The sequence below is a fragment of the Phoxinus phoxinus genome (assembly GCF_949152265.1).
Source record: "Phoxinus phoxinus genome assembly, chromosome: 14".
NCBI classification, from domain to species: Eukaryota; Metazoa; Chordata; class Actinopteri; order Cypriniformes; family Leuciscidae; genus Phoxinus; species Phoxinus phoxinus.
In genome coordinates, this window is record NC_136889.1 from 21,005,420 (window position 1) to 21,028,014 (window position 22,595).

The following is a 22,595-nucleotide window of genomic DNA, read 5'->3' on the forward strand; positions in this document are numbered from 1 at the left end:
CATTTTATATTAGCCTATTAATGCATGTCATAGCCTATTATTAATGCAGACAATCAAACAAACAAAACATTTTTTTTATACAGGATAGCCTTTTTTTTTGTTCATATAGAGTTTGTAAAACATGGTTTTAATAAGGTGCGATTTGCCAGGGGGGACGGGGATTTCCTTCTGGTCTAAACATCCCTGCTTCTGCTGAATTATTTTAATCCCCCCTCCCTCCACAGTAACCAATGCTATAAATTACTTCACCAATAGACCATTTAAAATATATAAAATAAAGATATGCAACAGGCACGTTTAAACGACAAACAATAAAATCAGAACCAGTTTCAGTTCATGGTTCCAGTGCCTTAATGCATGCACGGCTTTCAAAATGTCACAAAGCGTTTTGAGATTATTTTGAATGAAATATTGAAGTTTTTAATTAAGTATTTTGGCACACCACACCGAGTGGCGCTATCCATTGTTCTAAAGTCGGGTTTTATTCTGGCATGTTGAATTAGTGTTTGACAGACGCGGCTGCGCGTTCATTTGGATTTATTTTTCTCATAACAGACAGCTAAAATAACTTAGGCCCTTTAGGCTACTCCGTGGTTTTTTAGTCATACAGATCAGAGTAGAGTAGCCTAGCCTACATCGGTCAAAACTGTAAACTTGTATTCATATTCAAACTTTTATTCAAAAGTTTATCTGTCGTCTCTGCATGTCTCCGGGAACTGCGCGTCACAAAAATGAACCGAAAGCCACTTTCCTCCGCTCAGTCACGATAAGAAATCGGCTATGTCTAAAGCTTTTAAATGTCTAAATATTTAATAAATGTTATCTGATTAGGTAATCCGTATGAAACCGAGAGGTGCAGATCTACTCAAAAGCTGTGAGCGCTTCCCAATGATGAACGGACAAGGGTGAAAATCTCGCTATAATTAAATGTAGTCTCTAGGCTAAATCGCCCTGAATTAAATTGTAAAAATAGATCAGATAATTTATTTGTCGAAATGTTGCGATATTGTTTCATTTAAGTTCATAAATATTATATAAATGTTATTTAGTTTAGCAGCAGCACAAAGCACTGTGGTTCGAGATTTATAGGCTATACAAATAATAATAGGCCCTAATAGATAATTCACAAATCGCGCACCCTGGTTGTAAGGATCCAAAGATCCCCGTGGAATTTAACATTGAGTTGAACATTGTATTCATGACAACAAATGAACATGCGTTTGAACAAATGAACATGCGTTTGTATTTAGGCTTGCTTGGAAAAAGCTGCCCAAACCGAGGTAGCGTTTTATTTCTTCAATTATTGAAATAATTAAATGTTTATTAATAAACTTTTGTGACAGAAATATATTAGCCTACATGTAGCCTAAATAATTAAATTATTTCATTATCAACACTTTACTAGCCTAATGCTATGTCTAGAATTAAGTGTGAATTGCGACTTCTCTTTGTTTTGAGTCGGTCTCAAACTCAGATAGCCTGTGGGGGGTTGGGGGTTCAGGAGGTGTTAATGTTCCGTCTTTCATATGCAGAGTGAGCCTGATGACCAGGCAAAGGCAAAATACTTTTAAAGATAAATCTCTCGATGTGTCCAAATGTAGGCCCTTAAATTATAAATATTGTAGTTTTATGTAGGCTATTGTATTTAAAGGGGTTTCACACACACTTTCAGTTGAAGTGTTCAATCCATTTGTTTCAACTGGTTTTGTAGAATTTTAACACGTTTGAGTAGTGTGTTTGTCAACAATCTGGCATTATCTAAACATGAACTATCGACGAAACGCGTTCTTGCCAACTAAACGAATGCAAGTGAGCAGCAGATACAGAGCGCTTATTCGCGATCCACCTCGTTTTATTGTACGGTGAATTCAACCAGGCATTCTGTTTGAAGCAAGACTCAATCATGTTACAGTTTTTTTTCGTGATTTGTCTGGATGACACACAGCGACATCAGTATTATCAGCTGTATAATGGGGTTTTACCCTGAAATCTTGTTTAATGTCGAGAGAGACCCGGCGCGCGCAGTGCAGGGAGACTAAATAAACTAAAATAAAAGAGATCCAGCGCGAGAGAGAAGCAAAGAAAATCTTAATTTATGTTGCTTTGAACTATTTTCGTTTTGTAGACTATAGCCTACTGTTTTAATTGTTTATTTAGCTGCAATTTCTTTGGCAATACAGATTTAAAATGTTGCAAGAATAAGATTCTGTTTCTTACTTAATAAACTCTAACTCGATGCAACCCTGTTTTAAATAAATAAACTGCCCCCGACACTTTATTTAAACCTTGAAATGTCCAGGATCTGTTTTTAAAAATGTCTTCCTTTGCTATGACGGGTATCAATTGTCAGTCATCTCAATTTCGTGGATGATTCACAAAACAATAATTTAGCAGATTAAAGATAGCTTCGTCATTTTCATTTTCTGACGCGATCGGCTGATAATCTTTCCTTCATCAGTTTTGTCGTGTGTGCAGCGGCAGCAAATTTATGTTGTAATGTGCCATTGATAATTAAACAAAACGCTTGACTTCAATAAACAGTTACCCATATCTAAGCATCAAGAATGGTAAAACATTTAACGCTGTCAGCCAAAGCTAGTGAGATTCGATCTCGCATCGCTTGAAGCTCCGTGAAGCTCGTGCTGGTGCGTTGTCCACTGCGCTATCGTCGGTCCGCTGATAAGACGTTGCTCTTGCAAAGCCTCATTGATGTAGCCTAATATTTTTCTATTGCAATGTTTTGTGTTGAAATGTTTTCATTATTTATTAAATGTATTAGGCCTACATTTAATTTCAGTCTTGTGATTATATGAATTCATTTAACTACATGTTTAACTTGAATTGATCTGTTTTACCACATTTCAATCACTCTCAATGAGCCGCGGCGCGGCGGCAGATTACACAATAGAGAGAATAAACTGACACTTTTCAAAGTCTGCGATTGTAGCGCCTCTTAGCGGTCAAAGCCAGCAAATACACCCCCGCAATTTTACCGCCGCGGGAACGGCGGCGGTAAAAGTCTCATTCTGGTTGAGTACCATCTGTATTTAGAAATGGTGTTCGGGTTGGGTTCGGTCACATCAGCGCGATGAGGCATTGAACATTTTAAATTTAAAAAAAGCTTATTATGTAGGTAGCCAATGGGCCTGTTTCACTTGATGCAAAGGTTTGTTTTTTGTTATTAAAATAAAGTTTAAATATTACCCTAACATCCGTCTTCCTGCGTGCGGAAATTTGTCTATGTAGCTGTGACAACGAAACACGTGCGCTGATGTGCTCATCTGTTGTACATTTCCGAATGTCTTCCAACAGTTTCTTAATAAAAGCGGGCTTTCCACACAAAGAAACGTACATTTGTCATTATGTGAAAATGAGATTTTAACCATGTCAGGCTCGGACAAAAATATCTTAATGCCTGTCGGGCTCGGGTCGGGTACGGTTACTGCTCTGTCGGACGCGGGCCGGGCTCGGACAGAAAAATGCGACCCGGTCCGCACTCTAGTGTGCGTGTGTGTGTACCTCATGGGATGGAGGTCAAACATGGGTGGCTGAAGTTCTGCCAGTTCTATGGATGTGATTCCAACAGCCCAGATATCACACAGATGATTATAACCCCCATTCTTCTCCACTGCCGCCACCTCTGGAGCCATCCTACACACACAAACACAGAGCAGACGAGACATTAAAGGCGCAGTAAGCAATTTTTTAATAACTCTGTTGGAAAGTGGATTGGACCTAGCAACAAAACACTTGTAGCCAATCAGCAGTAAGGGACGTATAGGAGAGAGAGCTCAGTGCACAAGACAGACATTAGCAGAACGACTAAAGAAAGAGAGAGATCAGGGAGAAAATACAGAAGAGGAAAAGGCCAGGGGAATATAACTTTAAAAAGAATGGCTACGATCAGGCAAGCGGTGGGACCCGCGAGAGGTAGAGACATGAAAACGAACATTGATGTTGCTTTATTTCTTCTCAATATGTGAGTAACATTGATTTTGCTGTGTTTCACAGAACTAAGATATTCTTTCTTTTGCTTTAATACACTCGTGTGTCATCTTTGCTTGTTTGTCCACTTGCATTTTTATTATTATTATAAACCTGGAACGTCTAAACCACCTCGACCGCCCGTTTCAAGAATCGGCTCCCAAAGTGTGTCCGAGTTATGTAGGGAGCTGTTCATGAAAACGGTGTTTGTTTTATGGGACGGAAGGGATGACTTTGCCATCGAAGGAGTTGAGGAACTAAATAACAATTAGACATTTGACCTGAATTATCATAGTAGCACAAATTGCTTTCACTTATTGATGACGATACCCTCGGGAATGTGGGTGCAGAGGCATCAAGATAGGGGTGTTTTCCTTTTGGGTAGGGGCATGTTTGTTTTGGTGATTTTTGGTGACAACAGTGTTTACAAGAAATGGCTTCCTGCAACTTTTAAAAACACTACCGTTCAAAAGTTTGGGGTCAGTAATATTTCTTTTTTTTAAGAAATAAATACTTTTATTCAGCAAAAACACATTAAACGGTTTAAAAGTGACAAAGTAAAGATTGTAACATTTATGATGTTACAATGTTGATAATAAATAAGAAATGTTTCTTGAGCACCAAATCGGCATAACTAGAATGTTTCTGAAAGATCATGTGGCACTGAATTTTTTTTCCCAGACTTGTTTAACTGATGAATCTCCATGACTTTTCCGGCCACTTGTGATTACTTAAAGGATTTTAAACTCATAAGTATCAGATTAACTAACTAATAATTTAGACCAATTTGTGAAATAGTTTGACTAATTTACTGAACAGAGCTGACTAGCTTTACGCTACACAACAGTAATAGCCAGCCAGGCTATGAAATTGTTTCGATATGAACAAATGTCTGTGACTTTTTTGATATTTTAACTTTTTTAAATTATTTTTCCAGGCCTCAAAAACAATTTTACGACTGCCTTATATTTCCAGGTTTTCTATGTGTGAGGGGAATCTGTGTTTCTAACATTGCGCTGAACATAACATAACGGCTGGTTCTGCCTGTGTGCTCAGTTCACATAGATCATCATGAACTGAAAGACTGTATTCCTCTTTTTATCTGTTTTTCATTAGGAAAAGACACAAAGTTGCAAAACGGTTCCGTTCATTGAAACTTTTAGAGCTGCATTCTTGTCTTGTAAGCTGTACCTCACGTGCACTTAGTGTGTCTATCCTCGTCCATCCGCCTGTGTTGCCACAAGTTGCCCACCCCAGATTCCAAGAAATCCCAAGGGAGCCATTCTATCCTAAACAAGGCATTTATTGCCACGTTTCGTCTTTTGGAAGACTTTAAATGTTTTAAATCTAAATGTGCTCTGCTGTTCTTATGTTAGATTTCCATTTTACATTCTGGATTATAAGACTCTACCCTTGTATTCTGCACTGTTGAAAATACCGTAGATGTTTATTATGATGCCGTTTCATTTTTTAATATACTTTCCAGGCTTTTTAAATGTACTTTCAAGTGTAGCTTCATCACAAATCATAGACAGACAGAATGGGGCCTACCAGTAAGGCGTCCCAATAAAGGATTTCCTTTTCGCCATGGTGGCTGTTATTTTAGCGGCGACCCCAAAGTCCGCTGAAAAAAAGGGGAGAACTTTTTTTAGTCAAATTCAGTAACAGACAACCACACACAGCAATTTTATTGTGAATCTCTCACCTAATTTGACATCTCCATTGTCTGTGAGCAGAATATTCGCCCCCTATTGCACAATGAGCTTAGAGTTATTAACAAGCAGGGGGAAATATGTAATGTGAAACAGGAAGAACACCAAAAAGATACATTGATTATAACGCTGTATTACCTTGATGTCTCTGTGCATCTTTCCTTTGGAGTGCAAATAACCCAGACCCTTAACACATACACACACACTTTAATTATCTCAAGATGTTTAAAGTATTAATTTAATAAAACTGAGTCTCTACAGCATTAAGGCCAGTACACACCAAGAACGATAACTATAATGATAACTATATTAGTGTCCACACTAGTGGACGACATAGTTGTTTATTCTAAGCGTGCGGTTCAGTTATTTCGTCTGCCGCTTTAAATACTTGAGCTCTTTAAAGCAGGATGGATTCTGATTGGCTGTAAAAAAAAATATCGTTCATCAGCTGGGAAAAATCGTTCTAAAAGTGATTTCAACGATATTGTTGCTCTGTGCCGTTGTGGTGTGGACTCTGCTATTGTTTTACTTTTTTTTTTTAGAACTATATATGTTACATTATTGTCCTTGGTGTGAACAGGCCTTTAGTTTAGACCATGTGAGTGTTTGAAGGATCTTACCTGTAATGTCTCTCTGCAGACATAGGCGATCTGAAGCTCAGAGAGTGGACCTGTAACTGCACGTGTACACAAACACACACACACACAAACACGTTCAGTGGTGTCATACATAAAAATAGAGGGTGTCAATTCAACTGGAGATTTTTAAACAACCATTTTACCATGATAAATGTCTTGTAAGGATCCTCCACCACAGTATTCCATACAAATCCACAATTTTTCACGGCTAAAGAGAGACAGAGAGATATCTTTACAAAACGTATATATATTTAAACTCAAATGTGAGGCATTTAAATAAATACATCACAAAATAGGCATCTAAATACATCATAATTTAGGCATCTAAAATAAATCCATTTATAGAAAAATCTAGTTATCCATTGTTACCAGAGGTAACTGCCAAAGTAAGCCACAATGTTGTGATGGGTGCATTCCTTCACCATAAAAATCTCCTGCTGGATGATTGAGAAATCATCACCTAAAAAAGAGTGAGAGAGAGAGAGAGAGAGAAATGTGAATGTTATTAATCAATCAGTAGATGAGAGCAGTAGAAATTAAACAGTGAAAAGAAAGCCGGAGCGGTTGGATCAGATATGGAGAGCAGATGGCTGGGTGTTCAGTGCCAAAAGTGATTATTATGAACTCGTTAGTTTTCATACTTCTCAGTTGGTTTTTGTGATTTAGTTACCCATTCAAACAGAATCTCCTCATCTAGAACTCATTCACTCTTAGTCTATGTTCACACTGCGAGCCTTAGCGCTCATCGCTCAATTCCGATTTATTGCTCAGATCCGATTTTTTGGTATAGCTGTTCACATTATTGTTTTAAATGTGGCCAAAATCAGATTCAAGTGCGAACAGATCATCATAGTCCTGGACTGACCTGCATGCGCAAAGCACTATAAAAAGATAGTACAGAAAATTGTGAATAAAGTGACTTACTCCTTTATTTAAAATACACACAATCCATACATTCACATATATTTTATTCTAAAATCCCAAGTCAAATAATTAGATGCATCATGACGTGGCCTCTGGCCTATTAAAGAAGAATGAAGACGACGTTATCAGCCAAACTCACACACCTCTTCCCTTCACAACCTGCTTTGTTAAAGCAGTGAATCACACACCTGTATGTTTTAAACAGTTTTTATTTATCGTGTGACTCATTGTCACGCATCTTCACCTGAAGCCCATGATCTGTTTATGACTTAATGGCTTCAGTACAGTGAATACCGCATAGTTTCCTGCAGGTGGTGCCGTTTCCTTTACATAAGCATTGGTTGTCACTGTGATGCTCTGAGAATCTCTTGATCTGTTCACCACAGCTGAAAATCCTCCTCTCCTAGAATATACAATGTAAAAATATGAAACCTAATATTTTTAAAATTAGATGCCTTTCAACATGTTGTATAACCTCAACCCAGTGATGGATGTTAACTGACTGTAACCACTTCTCTATTCGGCTGCAGACCTTTCAATTGGAAACTCGCACACAAAACACAACCACCTCTGTTTCACACGACTCCATGCTGAGATACAGAAAGAAACGTAGCTGTCAGAACATTAATGACTGGAAGGGACAACCATTCGGGGCAGTGTGCACTTGAGTTTCAACACAGGACATCTGCAGCATCACAGTGCATGGTTTTGTGTGACAAACAAGAAACAACACAGCTATGAAGACAAGCCTACCAGCTCTGACCACTTCCTCTCCACTCAAGACAAACAGATGATGCCCAAGAGTGTGTGCATGTGAGATAATGTGAGACTGTGTGTGTAAAGGACAGTAGCAGGGCCTGAGGGTTTGTCTGTTGAAAGCTGAACTCGGGCAGCTTCCTTTGAGCTTGATGCACTTCTCAGTGAACAAGCTGTTAGCATTTAGTAAGTGTCAATTCTAATAAATCAAGCTACCAATGACTAAACTCGTCCCTTTGGCTACAATCACCCAGCTTCTCGACCTTTTGGATTTCCCACAAACACAGAACTAATTACAATTTGGGGGAGGATAAACCACTTCTGAGATGTTCACTGCAACTTTACATCATTATACAGCCATTTAGATTAAAGTGATAATTGCCTTGCCTATCACAAATGCCCAGAATTCACACAGAAATGAAAGCTTTAGCGTAAGTTCTGCCAGGAAGACTCAATCAGCGCGCCACGTAATACTTCACTTCTAACCAATCATGTGCTAACACTCACAGTATAAAAGATTGGTACTTACATTCGTCTGAGTTCGCAGATGCTGACGCTGCCAATTACCTCCATCCTCCCCAACCACCACCAAGATGGTCCCTTCCCCTTCATCCTCCCCACCACCACCAGGATTGTCCCTTCCTTAAACTCCAGGGGGGTCGGCTGCGCCCCTGCCTTCGTCTTCAGGCGGATATGCAGATTCCGCTACCCTCGCATTGCTCTCTAAGGACGGGGCCTACGCCAAAGAACTTTATAAATTCATGCTTGCTGGGCTGTTAATAAATATACGCTGTTATATCAATTTATCTTCCGAGTCTTTCTGGTAGAAATACGGTTTTAAAATGAACATTACTTTCTAATATTTTCATGGAATAGTTGTGAAATGAAATTAAAATTCTGTCCTAATTTGTTTTGGACCTTATTGACATTCTTCAAAATACACTACCGCTCAAAAGATTGGGGTCAGTAGGAGTTTTTAATGTTTTGAAAGAAGTCTCTTATGAAAACTCTCACTCAAAAAACACAGTAAAAACAGTAATATTGTGATATTTAATTTAAAATATAATTTATTCCTGAATTTTCAGCTGCCATAACTTCATTGTCACGTGATCCTTCCGAAATCATTCGGAAGGATCACGGTTTAGTGCTAAATACACTGGTTTAGTGCTCAAGAAACTTTTTTTTTTTTTTTTTGTTGAAAACAATATTGGTTTAGTGCTCAAGAAACTTTTTTTTTTTTAGTTGAAAACAATATTTTTATGGAAATGGTGAAAACAGTGAAAAGAGAGTTTTTCTAAGTTTCTTTAATGAATACAAAATTCAAATAAACTGCACTTATTTGAAATAAATTGTTTGCAAAAACGCTAAGTCCTTACTGTCACTTTTGATTAACTTAATACATCTTTTTTAAATAAAAAGTGTTAATTTCATCAAAAAAGAAAGAAAAAGTCTAACCCCAAACTTTTGAATGCTAATGTGTCTTCCAATAGTGCATCTCCATGGACTATAATTACAGTATAATATGTGAAGGTTGTATTCAAGGGAGACGATTATACTAACCCATGTAGAGTTTTGTGTTTCCAAACAATTTGTTTGTCACCAAATTGTTTTTATAATTGTCTTTTAAACCAAAGCTATCAGACTGCGAAATGCATTTCTTAGAAAGGATTTAAGTAAATTCTAACTGTTGGTGTAACAATGTGAAATTATTTAGGTACAAACTTAAAACTAGAAAAACGACACTGTGAAAAAGCCTCACTTATGACATTCATACGCAACTACTACTCTATAACGTCACTGATCAGATCCCCTTAAATTCTCTGTCAACAAATTGTTATCTGGTATTAGAAATTTGTATCAACTATCCAATATATTAGAACTTGTGTACAACAGATCAGAGAGAATCCAGAAGAATAGCCCAAAAATGCTTTGAGAACCAAACACATGATCTCAATCTACAGCAAAATAATTAGCCAGCTGCTTGTGATAAATTTAGAAATGAATGGATCATCAAATGGATCCCAAATTAAACATCCACCATGGGGGAAACCACAACTTCATCTTATTCACAAGTATTCATGCTCTGCAAATTTTATAGTTGGGATTCATATTTAACATTTCCACAAACCAAACTATGACAAAAACCACCCATCCGCTCTCAGTAGTGGAAAGAGATCCCAGACTTCCACAGTAAAAAAAAAAAAGCCCTCTTGACAGACATCCGATCCCACTGGTTAGAAATGGTTGCTACGATGTGATTGGGTCATTTCTATGAGGTGGGGTGTAAACAAGCCAATGAGCAAGCAAAGAAATCTGTCCTCTACATCAACAAGCGTCTTAGTTGTCAAGTTTTGTCCTTTCCTGCAGCAGCGTAAAAGTGTGGCTACTGCAAAACAAAGTTGTGAATTCAGTCAGCTTTTCAGTTCCCCATTTGAGGTGATGCAAAACTCTACACAAACACACTCAGATTCACACAAAAACTCCAGCTGACTAACATACGACAAAAAGGGAAACGCACACAAGAACTCACACCTGCTTTCCAGGCGGATATCAGATTTGCCTTTTTTTCACGCACTTTGTCCAGATGTTAACCAATCTAGACAAGTTGCTAGCAAATCTTAACAACTTCAAGTGTTTGATTTCATGAATCACTAACAAAGATCAACCAAAAGAATCTGATAACAATCATCAGCATTATGTGATCTGACACTGACACCATCTGAAGCCCCTTTCACACAGCGCGTTGATGCTGGGAAATTGCCGTAAAATTGCTAGACGAGTGTCTTCTGTGTGAACGCAAACACGTCCCGGGATTGATGCCGGGATGGGGACCTAGTAACATTGCCGGGATCAGTCCCGGAACGCGCCCTGTGTGAACAAAAGCCAGGACCAATGCCATAAAAGGGTATTTTGTTGCTCTTAGAAGAAAGTTTGTGTTAGTCATCAACAAAGAAAGAACGAAAAAATGTCTGCAAACTAGAATGAGGCAGAAACCAGGAGCTCTTTACTATCCGCGCTGAAGCTGAGAGCGTTCACCAGCTTTGTGGAACGGTACGCGATGCGATAGTGTGCGACCGAATCTGGAAAAAATCCTTGAGCGTGGTTTCTCGAGACCGAAAGCGCAGATCATTAGTAAACTTAAGACGCACGACTACAATGGAAAGAGCGGTAGCTGAAGATTAGACTGGCCTTTCTACAACACATTCTGACGTCACGTGTCTTTACGGGATGTGTATGAACGCACTCACAGATTCTGGAAAATCACTGGCAGTGTGAATGAACCAAAATTCAACAATCCTGGTACAAATCCCAGGACACACTATCCGTGTATTTTCCGGAATCTCTGAGTGAAAGTGGCTTGAGTGACATAACAAATGCTCACACTTCATTTAGTTAACACTTGGTACTATAAAAGGACAGTCGGCCTCTATTGCTGCTACAGACGTGTTGGAAATGGTTACGTCAGAATTCAGGCAAGCAGAAAGCATCCAAGGACACTTGTGAAACAATAACTTCATTCTCTATCCACCTTATTTTGCAATGCAGAAGTAAGCTATTTTCTGTGAATGTGCGAGACTTTCGATTCATTAACCACTATAGGTAACTAGAAGATTAACAATGTACAGTAAATGGCAAAACTATTAGTCTGTTTATGTTTAAGGTACTAAAATAATATATCATCTTATTTTACTTTATTATTGTGATCATAAACGCACACTAAAATACCGGTTTGCAACTTCAAGCAGCATAACAGAGTGTTTTCGCACAGCTAAAATAACTGGAAGCAGATGACACCGGAAGCCTCAGAAGTTCAAGAAATGGCCAAGCCTCCTCTTACCGGTACTTAAAAAATATTCAATCCCAACCAATTAAACTGGGGTTAAAATATTAAACTGATTGTTAGGTGCAGTGGTAAGAAATTCCAATGATTTTTTGTTTAATAACAAGCATTACGTTATTCTCCTTAGGTCTGAAAATAGTAGGGCTGTAATCTCCCAGTCGATTAGTCGATTGTTGGTCGATACGTTCTGGCTCGACCAAAATTCTGATTGGTCGATTTTTTGGCGCGTTCATTTCATCTGTTTTCCCGCGCTCGTTTCATCAGTTTTGCCGCATTCGTTTCATCAGGTGGAAAGCACTAATAGAGAGCCTAAGTCCCGCCCCTCCGCTTCCGGCTCATGGGACCTTATTTCGGAAAAAATATGTATGGAAGTCAATGGCGAGAGATAACTTATCTTTTTATTCCGTCTGAACTGTCCCCTGAACTACACATATGATGTTTGTCAATTTAAAAGGTAAATATGAAAGTCAAGAAAGTCGCAGTTTGTCATAAAACAGAAGAGTAACGTTTAGTTGTATGTGAAAATCGCTCGATGAACTACATCTCTCGTCTCGCACTATGTAGCCTACGTCACAAGATCCGTTGCTCGTATGTGTGTATTCTGGCTCAAAACACGAGTCAGGCATGACGGCGTAACGTTAGGATTATAATGTAAGACTATAGAAAAAATGACAGACGTTAGCTTCAGTAAAGTTAGCTTCATTCATTGAGAGAAAAGGTATGACGTCGCATGTGCGCCTTCTGGGTTTGTAGTCTTTGTAATTACGTATTTTCACAGTCTTATACCTCAACAGTTTTACATCAAACTGCGACTTTCTTGACTTTAAAATGTATCTTTTAAATTGACAAACATCATATGTGTAATTCAGGGCACAATTCAAACGAGATCAAAATATTTGTTGTCTCTCGCCATTGACTACCATACAATATTTTTCCGAAATAAGGTCCCATGGTGGTCGACCGGAAGGGGAGGGACTTAGGCTCTCTATTGCTCATGGGGGTGTTTTCAGAGCACCCCTGTTTCACAGCTAACAGTCTGTCTTCAGAACACCCCCCTTGTTTTCACTTCTTTTGGATTAGCCCAACCCACCGGAGAAGAGAGACAGATTGAAGAAAGTAGGCTACTAGAAGGTTTGCTGAATATTTTTTATTTAATTGTGAGAGCGTTTAATTCATAGTCAGTCCTCTTCAACCATGTCAACAAAGACATCGGCAGTATAGCAGCATTTTATTTTTTTTATAGAAAACGGGAAAAAATGATTGTAGCCTAATGCGCAATGCGCTGTGCCACTGTTTGTATTAGTTTTGAGCCTATGCTTTATTTTCAGTTATGCACTTTATTTTGTTTCTGCTCTTGATCTGGTTTGTTTAATAATTTTTTTTTTTATTATTAAAATGGACGTGCCTTTTGTGTTTAAGAGTAAAGCTTTAAGTTAATAGTCTATTCGTGTCTCAGCCGCGAAGCTGCGCTCCTGTGTTCAGCCTCACTCTGTGCGAGCTGCACGGCTGAAATGATAGTGTCTGTCAGTTATTATAATACATATGATAAAAACAATTGTCTAAATTGTTGCATATTCCTCAAAAGTTCTTGTGATGATATCACTAGTTGACAACAGTACTATTTTCGGAAATCATAGGCTATGATATTGCGCAGGTGCACGTGATGCAACGCTGTCAGAGCCGACAGACTTCAGTGCAAAATAATTAGGTCAAAAACGATTTAATATACTGCAAATAGCCTACTATTTTTTTTAATGTTTATTTATAATTCATTTAGGCGGACAACAAGGCTACCAAGTACTGCACACAGTGCGCAGCTAATTAATTTAACGTTTTTTTTCCTAACGTCATTTTTAGTCGAAAATTTCAGGACTTCAGTCGACCAAGATTTTCTTTGGTTGATTACAGCCCTAGAAAATAGAACATGAAGGGAATTAATACGGCTCATTCAGTCAAACTGGCAAAGGGGTTATTGGAAAAAGGTTATTTGTAGCGCAACTTAACGATTTGAAATGATTTGTTTCATGATTTGTCTTATTTGTCTTTTTAAGTGGAACTTCCCCAAACCGGAAGTGTCTCCCATAATCTAAAACACATTAGGCTCGTTAGGAAAAAGGTGGATAAGCGCTTCTCATTACAAGCTTGAAAAGATTATTGCCACAAGTTGTGTTCCCAATACACGGTACAAGCATTCAAAACTCAAAGGACAGACGGAAATGAGCAGCATTTCCTGCAAACCGAGATGCTCCAAGACGCAGAAAACACCGGATCACGTGTAAATGCACACAGTGCCACACTTCATTCTGAAACACAGAGCACCAAACACACTAAGCCATTTAGCGATTGCAGTCATTTTGATTAATCGTGCAGTCTCACCCTCTATTTATACATAGATGTCAATATATATCAATACCCAATATATAGGCCTAGGACTGAATTAACCTATTCTGACTCTTTTACCATGTTTGTTTTATTTCATCAGGCTCTTAATGATTCAAATAATCTCTTGGGATATTTAATGTCAAACAAAGCCATAAGAGCATGAGAACAAAACAGCTTTTACACAAGCAGGGTTCCAGACTGCAAGCAGATGGTCACATTTTGTGACTATTTTTCCTGCGGGTCAAGATCAAGCGACAAAGTGAAACGAAACCACGCTACTGCCGTTTATCAGCTCGGGCCAATAATTAGACAGCACGAGCTGCAGGTTTACTTGCGGGTTGATCTCGAGCATGCAACACCGTTATTACAGTGCTGGGAGATCCAGTGAGGAAGCTTTTGAATATGCTGCAGAATTAATAACATAATTGCGAGATCTAGTGAGAAGCAGAATTCTCTGTTATAAACCATAGATATCAGAGCAAACAGCACTGATGTTGTTTAGAAACCAGGAGAAACATTGTGCCATTAAAAGAGTTTCAATCAACAAATCACCAACATTCACCATGGAATTAATGTAGCAACACTAACCATGGTATTGTGGCAGAAATAGTTTTTTTTTTTTTTTACACTATTCATTTTAGGGTTCGTACAACCTTTTAAGAGTGAAATTCATGCACTTTTCAAGTGCTTTCAAGAGCTTCACACTTTTTCCAGCACTTCAAAGCTCTAAATATTATCAAGGTGATTTGTATAATTTACATGATTTGTAAAACTAAATCTTTTTTAGATTATCTATCTACATATCAATTCAAGCTCAGTGCTTTACTGTCAAATTTGCAATGATCAAATATGCAATATTATTACCTGCACTTACTTATTCATGCAAAACGATAGTAGTTTTATGATTAAATTAAATTGATTAAAAATCCCCCCAGCGCTACCAAATCAGGTGCTAGCGCCACCATCTGTAGAGCTTAGTGGCACCAGTGCTACTGCTCTCAAATGTTAGTCCGACTCCGGAGCCCTGACAACGATAAAAAACTGACAGCTTGGTCTATAATTAAATAATGTCTGCAAAAAATGCTGCAACTTGCAATTACAGAATTATGGTCATTATTAACTAATAGAAACTGCATGTGAGATGCAACCAAAGAAAACCCTGCATAACTCTTCATAGTGGTTTAAAATAGCGGGACAGGTCTCTGCTGAGAGGTGCCATCCGCCTAGTGCTAGGCGGTATGATCAAAAATCTGTATCATGTTTCTTTTTAAGATTCTGGCGGTTTATAGTTTAGACATTTTACAAGAATATACAAACATTGTAATGTCAAATACAAATTTACTTAAAAAATAGTGGTAATCGAATCAATTTACAGTATACAACTAACAACGTATAGTAGTTATTCTTTTGAAATTTAATCAAATGAACATTTAATAATTAATTTTTTATTGGCAAGTTGAACTGTTTATATGTGTGATATTCCTCAAAAACGTAAAATGTATTATTATTGTTATTTTTACTTTAATAAGACTAATAGTAATATATTTCTTTCAACATTTCTTCAAGTTAGACCTTCAAACTTTTATTTTGGTCGGTTGTAATTCATACCTTTGAGTTTCTGTGCTTTTTAATAAACTGTATTATTATTATTATTATAACTTGAAATACACTACTGTGCAATAGTAATATATTTGTCATAATTTTAAGTGAAACCAAACTTTTATTTTGACAGGTTGTTGTGAAGAGCTTTGAGTTTCTGTGTGTAATACTGTGTATATGATATGACGATAGTTTTATCAAATTAAATGGTGAAATGATGGTGAACTCTCAGAACAGATCTGGCGGGTATTCCAGAAAGCAAGGTGAACATGCCGTCACATACACCCTGAACTCTCAATTGATTAACCCACACCTTGCCTACTCAAGGCATGCATGTTTCAAAACTACGGTCTGGAGTAAGTTCAGTCAACCCGGAAGAATGAAAGTCAGAGGTTATGGTGACCACACAAAGACTTCTCAATTCCAAGATCACAAAGAACAGACTTGCTTTCTCCTGGAGACCAGTCTTGCCAAGCTACCTTGAAAGAACAAACTCAGGACGCGAGGACACAGAATGCATCCTAACATCACAAACAAATGTCATAACCTATTAAACCATTTCTTATATATTATTATAGACATTATTTCCATATTTCACTACTACTTTTGTTTAATTGTTTAATTAATTTACATTCTTATGGATTCTGTGATTCCGTTCACGTTTTCTGCATTGTGGAAATCATAGGGCTGTACAAGGTATTTGCCAGTTAAATGTGTGGGTTATTTATTGTGTTATAAAGTTACCATTAGTAAGAAGTGTATGCAGTTTATAGAGGTCGAGATCCCATCTCAATACATATGGCTCTTCGTGGCCATTGAATATATGCAGCAAATATTTCAGCTACGCACCGGTATGGTAATATTTCCAAAATGCATATCGTCACACCCACCAACATTCATGTACATCAGTCTAAAAACTATCATTAATTTGTTCTTTCATGCTGCTCTGGTGAGAACAAAACAGGATGTGTCGTGTGAGCTTCACCGCAGACTTCACACTACACCTCCTTGAGCACAACAGAATGGCTTCATACTCACCGGGCTCAAGTTTGATGATCTTCACTGCTGCAAGTTCTCCAGTGGAGATGTTTCGAGCCTGCAGAATACAAACACAAGAAGGGTAGAGTGATTAAAAAATATTAAAAAAAGAGCGAGAATAGTTTCCGATTCAAACAAACACTGGAATGTGCATGTGTAAGTGAGAGCTGTGTCTCTGGTGGAAACCGCCTCATCGTTTCCATATGGAAGTAGGTCGACAGCCACCGAAACACATGAGCATACACAGAAGAGAGACTTGAGGGTCATCCATTTGTTACCTGCTTTCTAAACAACTAACTTTAGAGTTCCCACACTTTTTGGGCAGTGAATTTTCATACCTTCTCCACATATATTTTATGATTACTAGATATGGATTAAAAAAACAGTTTTATAGAGATAGATCGCACTTACAAAACGCAATGACGTTTTAAGATTTTATGCATTTCCATGCCTTCTCCAGAAAACACCATTTCCAAAATTCCCAGACATATACAGGTTTCCTTTCACAGTGTAACTTGCCATATAATCTGCAGGTGTCATTTAACAGTGCATAAAAAGTGTTTATCTTGGGACTGAGCAAGATAAACGGGTACAATAAACAAGTATGATTGTGTGTGGGTATGTGTGAGACAACAACACACGTCCACATCCGAGAGAGAAAAGTGTTTGGAAGGAAGTTACATGCGTGTTTGTCTTACAGAGGATCAGGCCACATGTACCACCAATTCTTGTCAATTCATCATTCACCATTCATCGATAACTACACTCAACTAAACAAAATGGTAACGGTATGTGAATGCTTTGTACTATCTTCACTGTACTGTAAAACACAGTAGCACCATGGTAGCTTCAAATTATTTGAACCAGATAACTCTTATAACATTTTTATTACTAAGTAGGCCAGATAACGGCATCCATAGCTCTAAACCAGTATGTATACACTCTGTAAGCTCTGTATGTAAGCTTCTCCTGAAAGACGTAGCCATTCCCATTTAGTCGGGACAATCTTTTGTGTTTGGATCACAACTTGCAAGTATGTCTTATTATTTGTAGTTGTGTTTTCTATTAACAGTTCCAATTATAAGCTTTATGTAGTTGCTATGATAGCTACGATGTAAACAAAGCTTTGTCTCCGCTAGCCTGCTAACTAACATTATTGTCCATATACAACAGTATTGATGTAGTGTTTACTTTAGCTTTTTTAAGACTGTTCACCACCCCGTAGGAAAATGAACCATGATTTTCTGTGAAATCCGCGCTTGCAAAGTCCGTGCTTGACATCCGTTTAGCGAAATCCTCTTGTTTGTTAACATTGTCAGGGTCTGAATCGGGCTTGAAATGGTTTGAAATTTACGCCATTGTTAATATTTACATCCTAGTAGAACTCGTGGTTATGAAGGAGCGTGACATTTCCCGAACACACGCTAAGCGCTGCCAATCAGAAAACACTGGGCCAGCTAACCAATCACAGCAGATTTCATATTTTGGAAAGTGCGGCTTCATCGAAAACGACACATTCAACCAGACTGGGGAGAGGAGCTATAAGAATGTAAAATATGTAAAAAATAATGTGTTTTTTTAACAATCAAGCATGAAACCATTCTAGTACACCCCAAAAACAAAACCAAGATAAACTTCGTAAAAAGGCATAATAGCCCTAGCCTGGCTCCGCCCTCTTACGTACTTCCGCTCAATTTTCATTTCCCTTCAGGACTAGGTCTGGGATTGTGGTATATTCTTGGGTTTTCTCCAATCAATTTTTTGCAGGTCCAATCAGTAGTGCTGTGTTGAAAAAATCGATTCACCAATTCTGAATCGATTTTCATATTAATTTCTAAAGATCGATCCGTAACTCAGAGGATCGATTTAATAACAGGCCTACATTTTCCCCATAAACACACCGAGACATGGCGACCGGCGGCGCTGCTAATGCAGTTTCTCTGAATCCACTTGTTGACAAGAGAGGAGGAAAGAGTCGTTCATAGCGTGTTTTTTGCGCGTGCAAATTCGTTTTCCAGGCGCGCCTCTGTTCATGGTTGCATAGCAACGACAGACGCAAAGGGAAAGCACGCGCTTGTGGAGAGGAGAAAGCGGTGCAAACTGCGCTCTCCATGATGACGAGGAAGTATCATCAAATAATTAATTGATTTCTAGCCCTTGCATTAGCTTTACTACTAGATATATTCATTGAGATGAGAAATAAAAAGCCGCCCTGTACAGCGATGATCAGCTGTTCGGCCGAGCTTTCCATGTTGTTACGGAAAGGCCGCTGGTTTTTGTCACATGACCTGTTGAGATGCATTGAAGTGCTTCTCACTGAATTTGCACGCGCATAAAACGCGATATGTGAACGGCCCCTAAAGTGGTATCGTGTGCGGTTGTATCTAGTTTAAAAGGCCTTCTAAATATGAACGCAGTTTTGGATTAAATAAAAGGACAGTCAAGTCAAATAAAACACGTTTTATCTCCTGTTTAGTTGGTAACACTACATTAAGATACCATTCATTAAAGTAATGCCTTAATTATCTAACATCTAACACATTGAGTGAACAATACATTTTTACAACATTAATGTATGTTTGTGAATGTTATTTAATACAAACACTTGATTGTTCATGAACAGTTAAAACTTTTGATTTTAAAAATATAAGATTGGATCAGATCGGATCGAATCGAATCGAATCGAATAATGATAATCGATTCAAGATCTTGAAAATCGGAATCGAATCGATTCTTGAAATTTGAATCGATACCCAGCACTACCAATCAGCGAACAGAAGGAGCGGCTGAGAACGTTGAGGTTGTGCGCTAGTTTGCATCGTCATACGTCACGACCAAACGTTAGCGATTGGTTATGGCAGATCCAGAGTGACTCTGGGCAGATCCAATAGTTTTAAACTTCAACAGAGTCCCCGTCTTCAAGGAAGTTAACGCTTGTCAATGGAGAGAGGCTAGACTCTCTGTACAAATTAAATGTACGAGAGTCTGATAGAACCAGGCTATAATAGCCCCCCTTTAATACAATTTGAATCTGTAAACTATATACTGTAACCCATTATGAAGCAGAAACAATTCCTAATCTAGTTTGTGGCCACTAAACCAGTCCTGGGCCATTTTGATCTGTCAACCATGGTTTAACATTATGCTGAATATTCGAGTTGATTTTGCTGCAGGTATTAAAACAAACAATATTGTAAACAAAAATTAATTATTTTAATTATAACTTTTCATAAAATAAAAAATACAATAAAATACTGCTGTGAAAATGTCTGTTTATTACTATGTACTTTAATTTTATATATTGCTCTATGAAATCTGTTTTTTTTTTCCTTTAAATTTTGTTCATTTTCCCCTAAATTATTTTTTTTGTCGTAATGGTTTTACGACAGTTAAATTTTCATTTAAAAAAGCATGTCTAATCAGTTGAATTCATAAAACTTCAACAATTTAAAATATTATTCAAATTAACAATATTGGTGTACCTAAATAAGATTTTGTTTTTTTTTAAATGTCTTAATGATTTTTAAGCTGTATTTTATTATTTATTTATTACTGCATTCTATAATTTTTAGTAAAATTGTCTGTTTGGTCAAAATTATGTCTCCGCTGTTTTAAAAGAATAACTAACATTTTACTTCCCTGCCAAATCCCTCATGAGAAAGAAAAAAAGGCCGTACACCATTATGAAAAGTCCCTAATGTAGTCGGTCGGATCAATGCTAGACCCTCAGATTACATAACCAGCAGCCACACACACACACCCAGACAGGAAGTGTGCTCAGCAATCAATAACAGTAAATGTAATACGTACACTACACACACACACACACCCACACACCCCCACACCGCTGAATGAATGGAAACTACAACAATTCACCAGATTTTCAAGCACTTCCAGACTGCTGGCTACATCCAAATTCCTGGGGGACAATGTGTGTGTGTTTAGTCTCCAAATAAACAAATTAAACACTCATGTTGCACACAGACTCAAGCCAAATGCAAGTTAATAAATCTTTGATCAAAGTTTCCATGAGATCAAGTATGATTTATCACCATTAAACCTCCTGAGTATAATTTAGAGTTCAACTCAAGAGATCCCAAATGCCTTTTCCATTTCTAATACTTATGTCTACTACATTTTCTGCTAAAACTTGTGAACAAGTCCCAAAAATTAATTCAGCTTATATCCAGAATAAACCAAGAACTTGATTTTTTACATTTTCTGAAGAGTGCCAGGGTGTTGCCATGCAGTTGCTAAAGTGTTCTTGGTGGCCTGGGTCATAAACAATGTGAAAAATCATATGTATGATTGCTTAGAAACGCAATAGCACACATCATCTCAACAGAGTCAACATACTGCACGATTTGAGGTTTCATACATGACTATAGCGCACACGGTGCTGGAAAAGTTATAAGGTAAATTTCAATAATAAGGATTATTAATTTGTTCAAATCTGTTACTCGGGTATGAGCAATAATAATAATAATTTAACCTTTTTAATTTCCTAATGGTTTTTTATCTTTTTGTTTGTTTTTATCTTTAAAAGAAACAGCACAGGAGAGTTCGCTAAGTCCATTTACATATTATTAACACTAACCAAAGTTCGAAACAAACCGCTCTTTTGTAGGAAACAAGCAACCCACACATGTCACTAATATAGTCAGAAGCTTATTCTTCTCTCAGGAGCTGCTACTGGGACATTTTCTGACCTTATATGGCCTTTTTTCTCTTGAGGGATTTGGAAAGGCAGTAAATGAACCCATGGCAGGATAACGCAAGGTAATGAACGAGCCTCTTAACATTCAGAACTTTAAATCTATGCAGGATACTGACGTCCACTGTCCACGAGTGGCATGATGGTGCGATAGTCAAACATTTCCTGACTGTGACTTTGCCAGAGAGTTTGTGGCTTCCTAAACAACTTAAAAATATAACAATATTAACTAAATGCATAAATACATTATTATTTTCTCTTGCTACTGCTTCATATCATTAGCCCTCTGTATGCAAATTGTTGCCTAAAAAGGGCCTAAGGCTGGACTCCAGATCCAACACGGAAATATTACAATCACGCGTATTATTAAATTTGTTTTAACTGGCTAAAACTGAAAGCAAATAACAACTAAATACATACACACACACATACATATATCCCATATCACGTCTACAGCGAATACTGAGAATGGGAACTTGATGTCATCAACTTAGCCATAGCCGTTCTCATGGCCAGCATGGAAAAGGTGTGATTTTTCAGCTTTCCAGCGTGAAAGTGAAACACAGTGAAGTAAACAACTTAACCAAAATGTGTCTTTATGATTTATAAATTTTATATTTATAGATGTATATCATAAATTATAGATATTTATTTATTCATTAATTCAAGTCAAGTCATTTATTTGTATGGCGCTTTCCCCGATGCACACTGTTTCAAAGCAGTTTTACAGTAAGTCACACTGTTCTGTCTATAATGGCTTAGTTAATGCTTTAACATTGAGCAGGTTTAGTCCGATATGAAAATATACTACAATAATACACATGATCCACCATGTGAGAACTAACCATATTGTAGTTATTATTTTAGCAGTTATACAAGTGGCTCTCTTAGTGAACAAGACTGAATGAAAATACTGACATCAGTGAGTTACGGAGTAAAACTAAGATGGAATGGCAGTACAACATTTACATGGTTTGTGGTGAGAGCTATCAAAGCAATAAGCTGCA

General features: G+C 37.6%; 1 protein-coding gene across 7 annotated transcripts in view; it reads right to left on the bottom strand.

The window, feature by feature from the left end:
- Positions 1-22,595, bottom strand: part of map4k5 (mitogen-activated protein kinase kinase kinase kinase 5) — a 43,530-nt gene that overhangs the window by 19,297 nt on the left and 1,638 nt on the right. For 4 of the 7 annotated variants that reach the window (XM_079634498.1, XM_079634497.1, XM_079634496.1 and 1 more), the window contains exons 3-10: positions 16,875-16,932; positions 6,704-6,794; positions 6,478-6,542; positions 6,317-6,372; positions 5,835-5,882; positions 5,690-5,732; positions 5,536-5,608; positions 3,520-3,651 (exon numbers count right to left, since the gene is read on the bottom strand). In XM_079634498.1, the coding sequence (XP_079490624.1) occupies positions 3,520-3,651; positions 5,536-5,608; positions 5,690-5,732; positions 5,835-5,882; positions 6,317-6,372; positions 6,478-6,542; positions 6,704-6,794; positions 16,875-16,932 (566 nt within the window). The remainder of the gene's footprint in view (positions 1-3,519; positions 3,652-5,535; positions 5,609-5,689; positions 5,733-5,834; positions 5,883-6,316; positions 6,373-6,477; positions 6,543-6,703; positions 6,795-16,874; positions 16,933-22,595) is intronic. The other 3 variants (XM_079634501.1, XM_079634500.1, XM_079634499.1) reach the window with 1 other exon arrangement.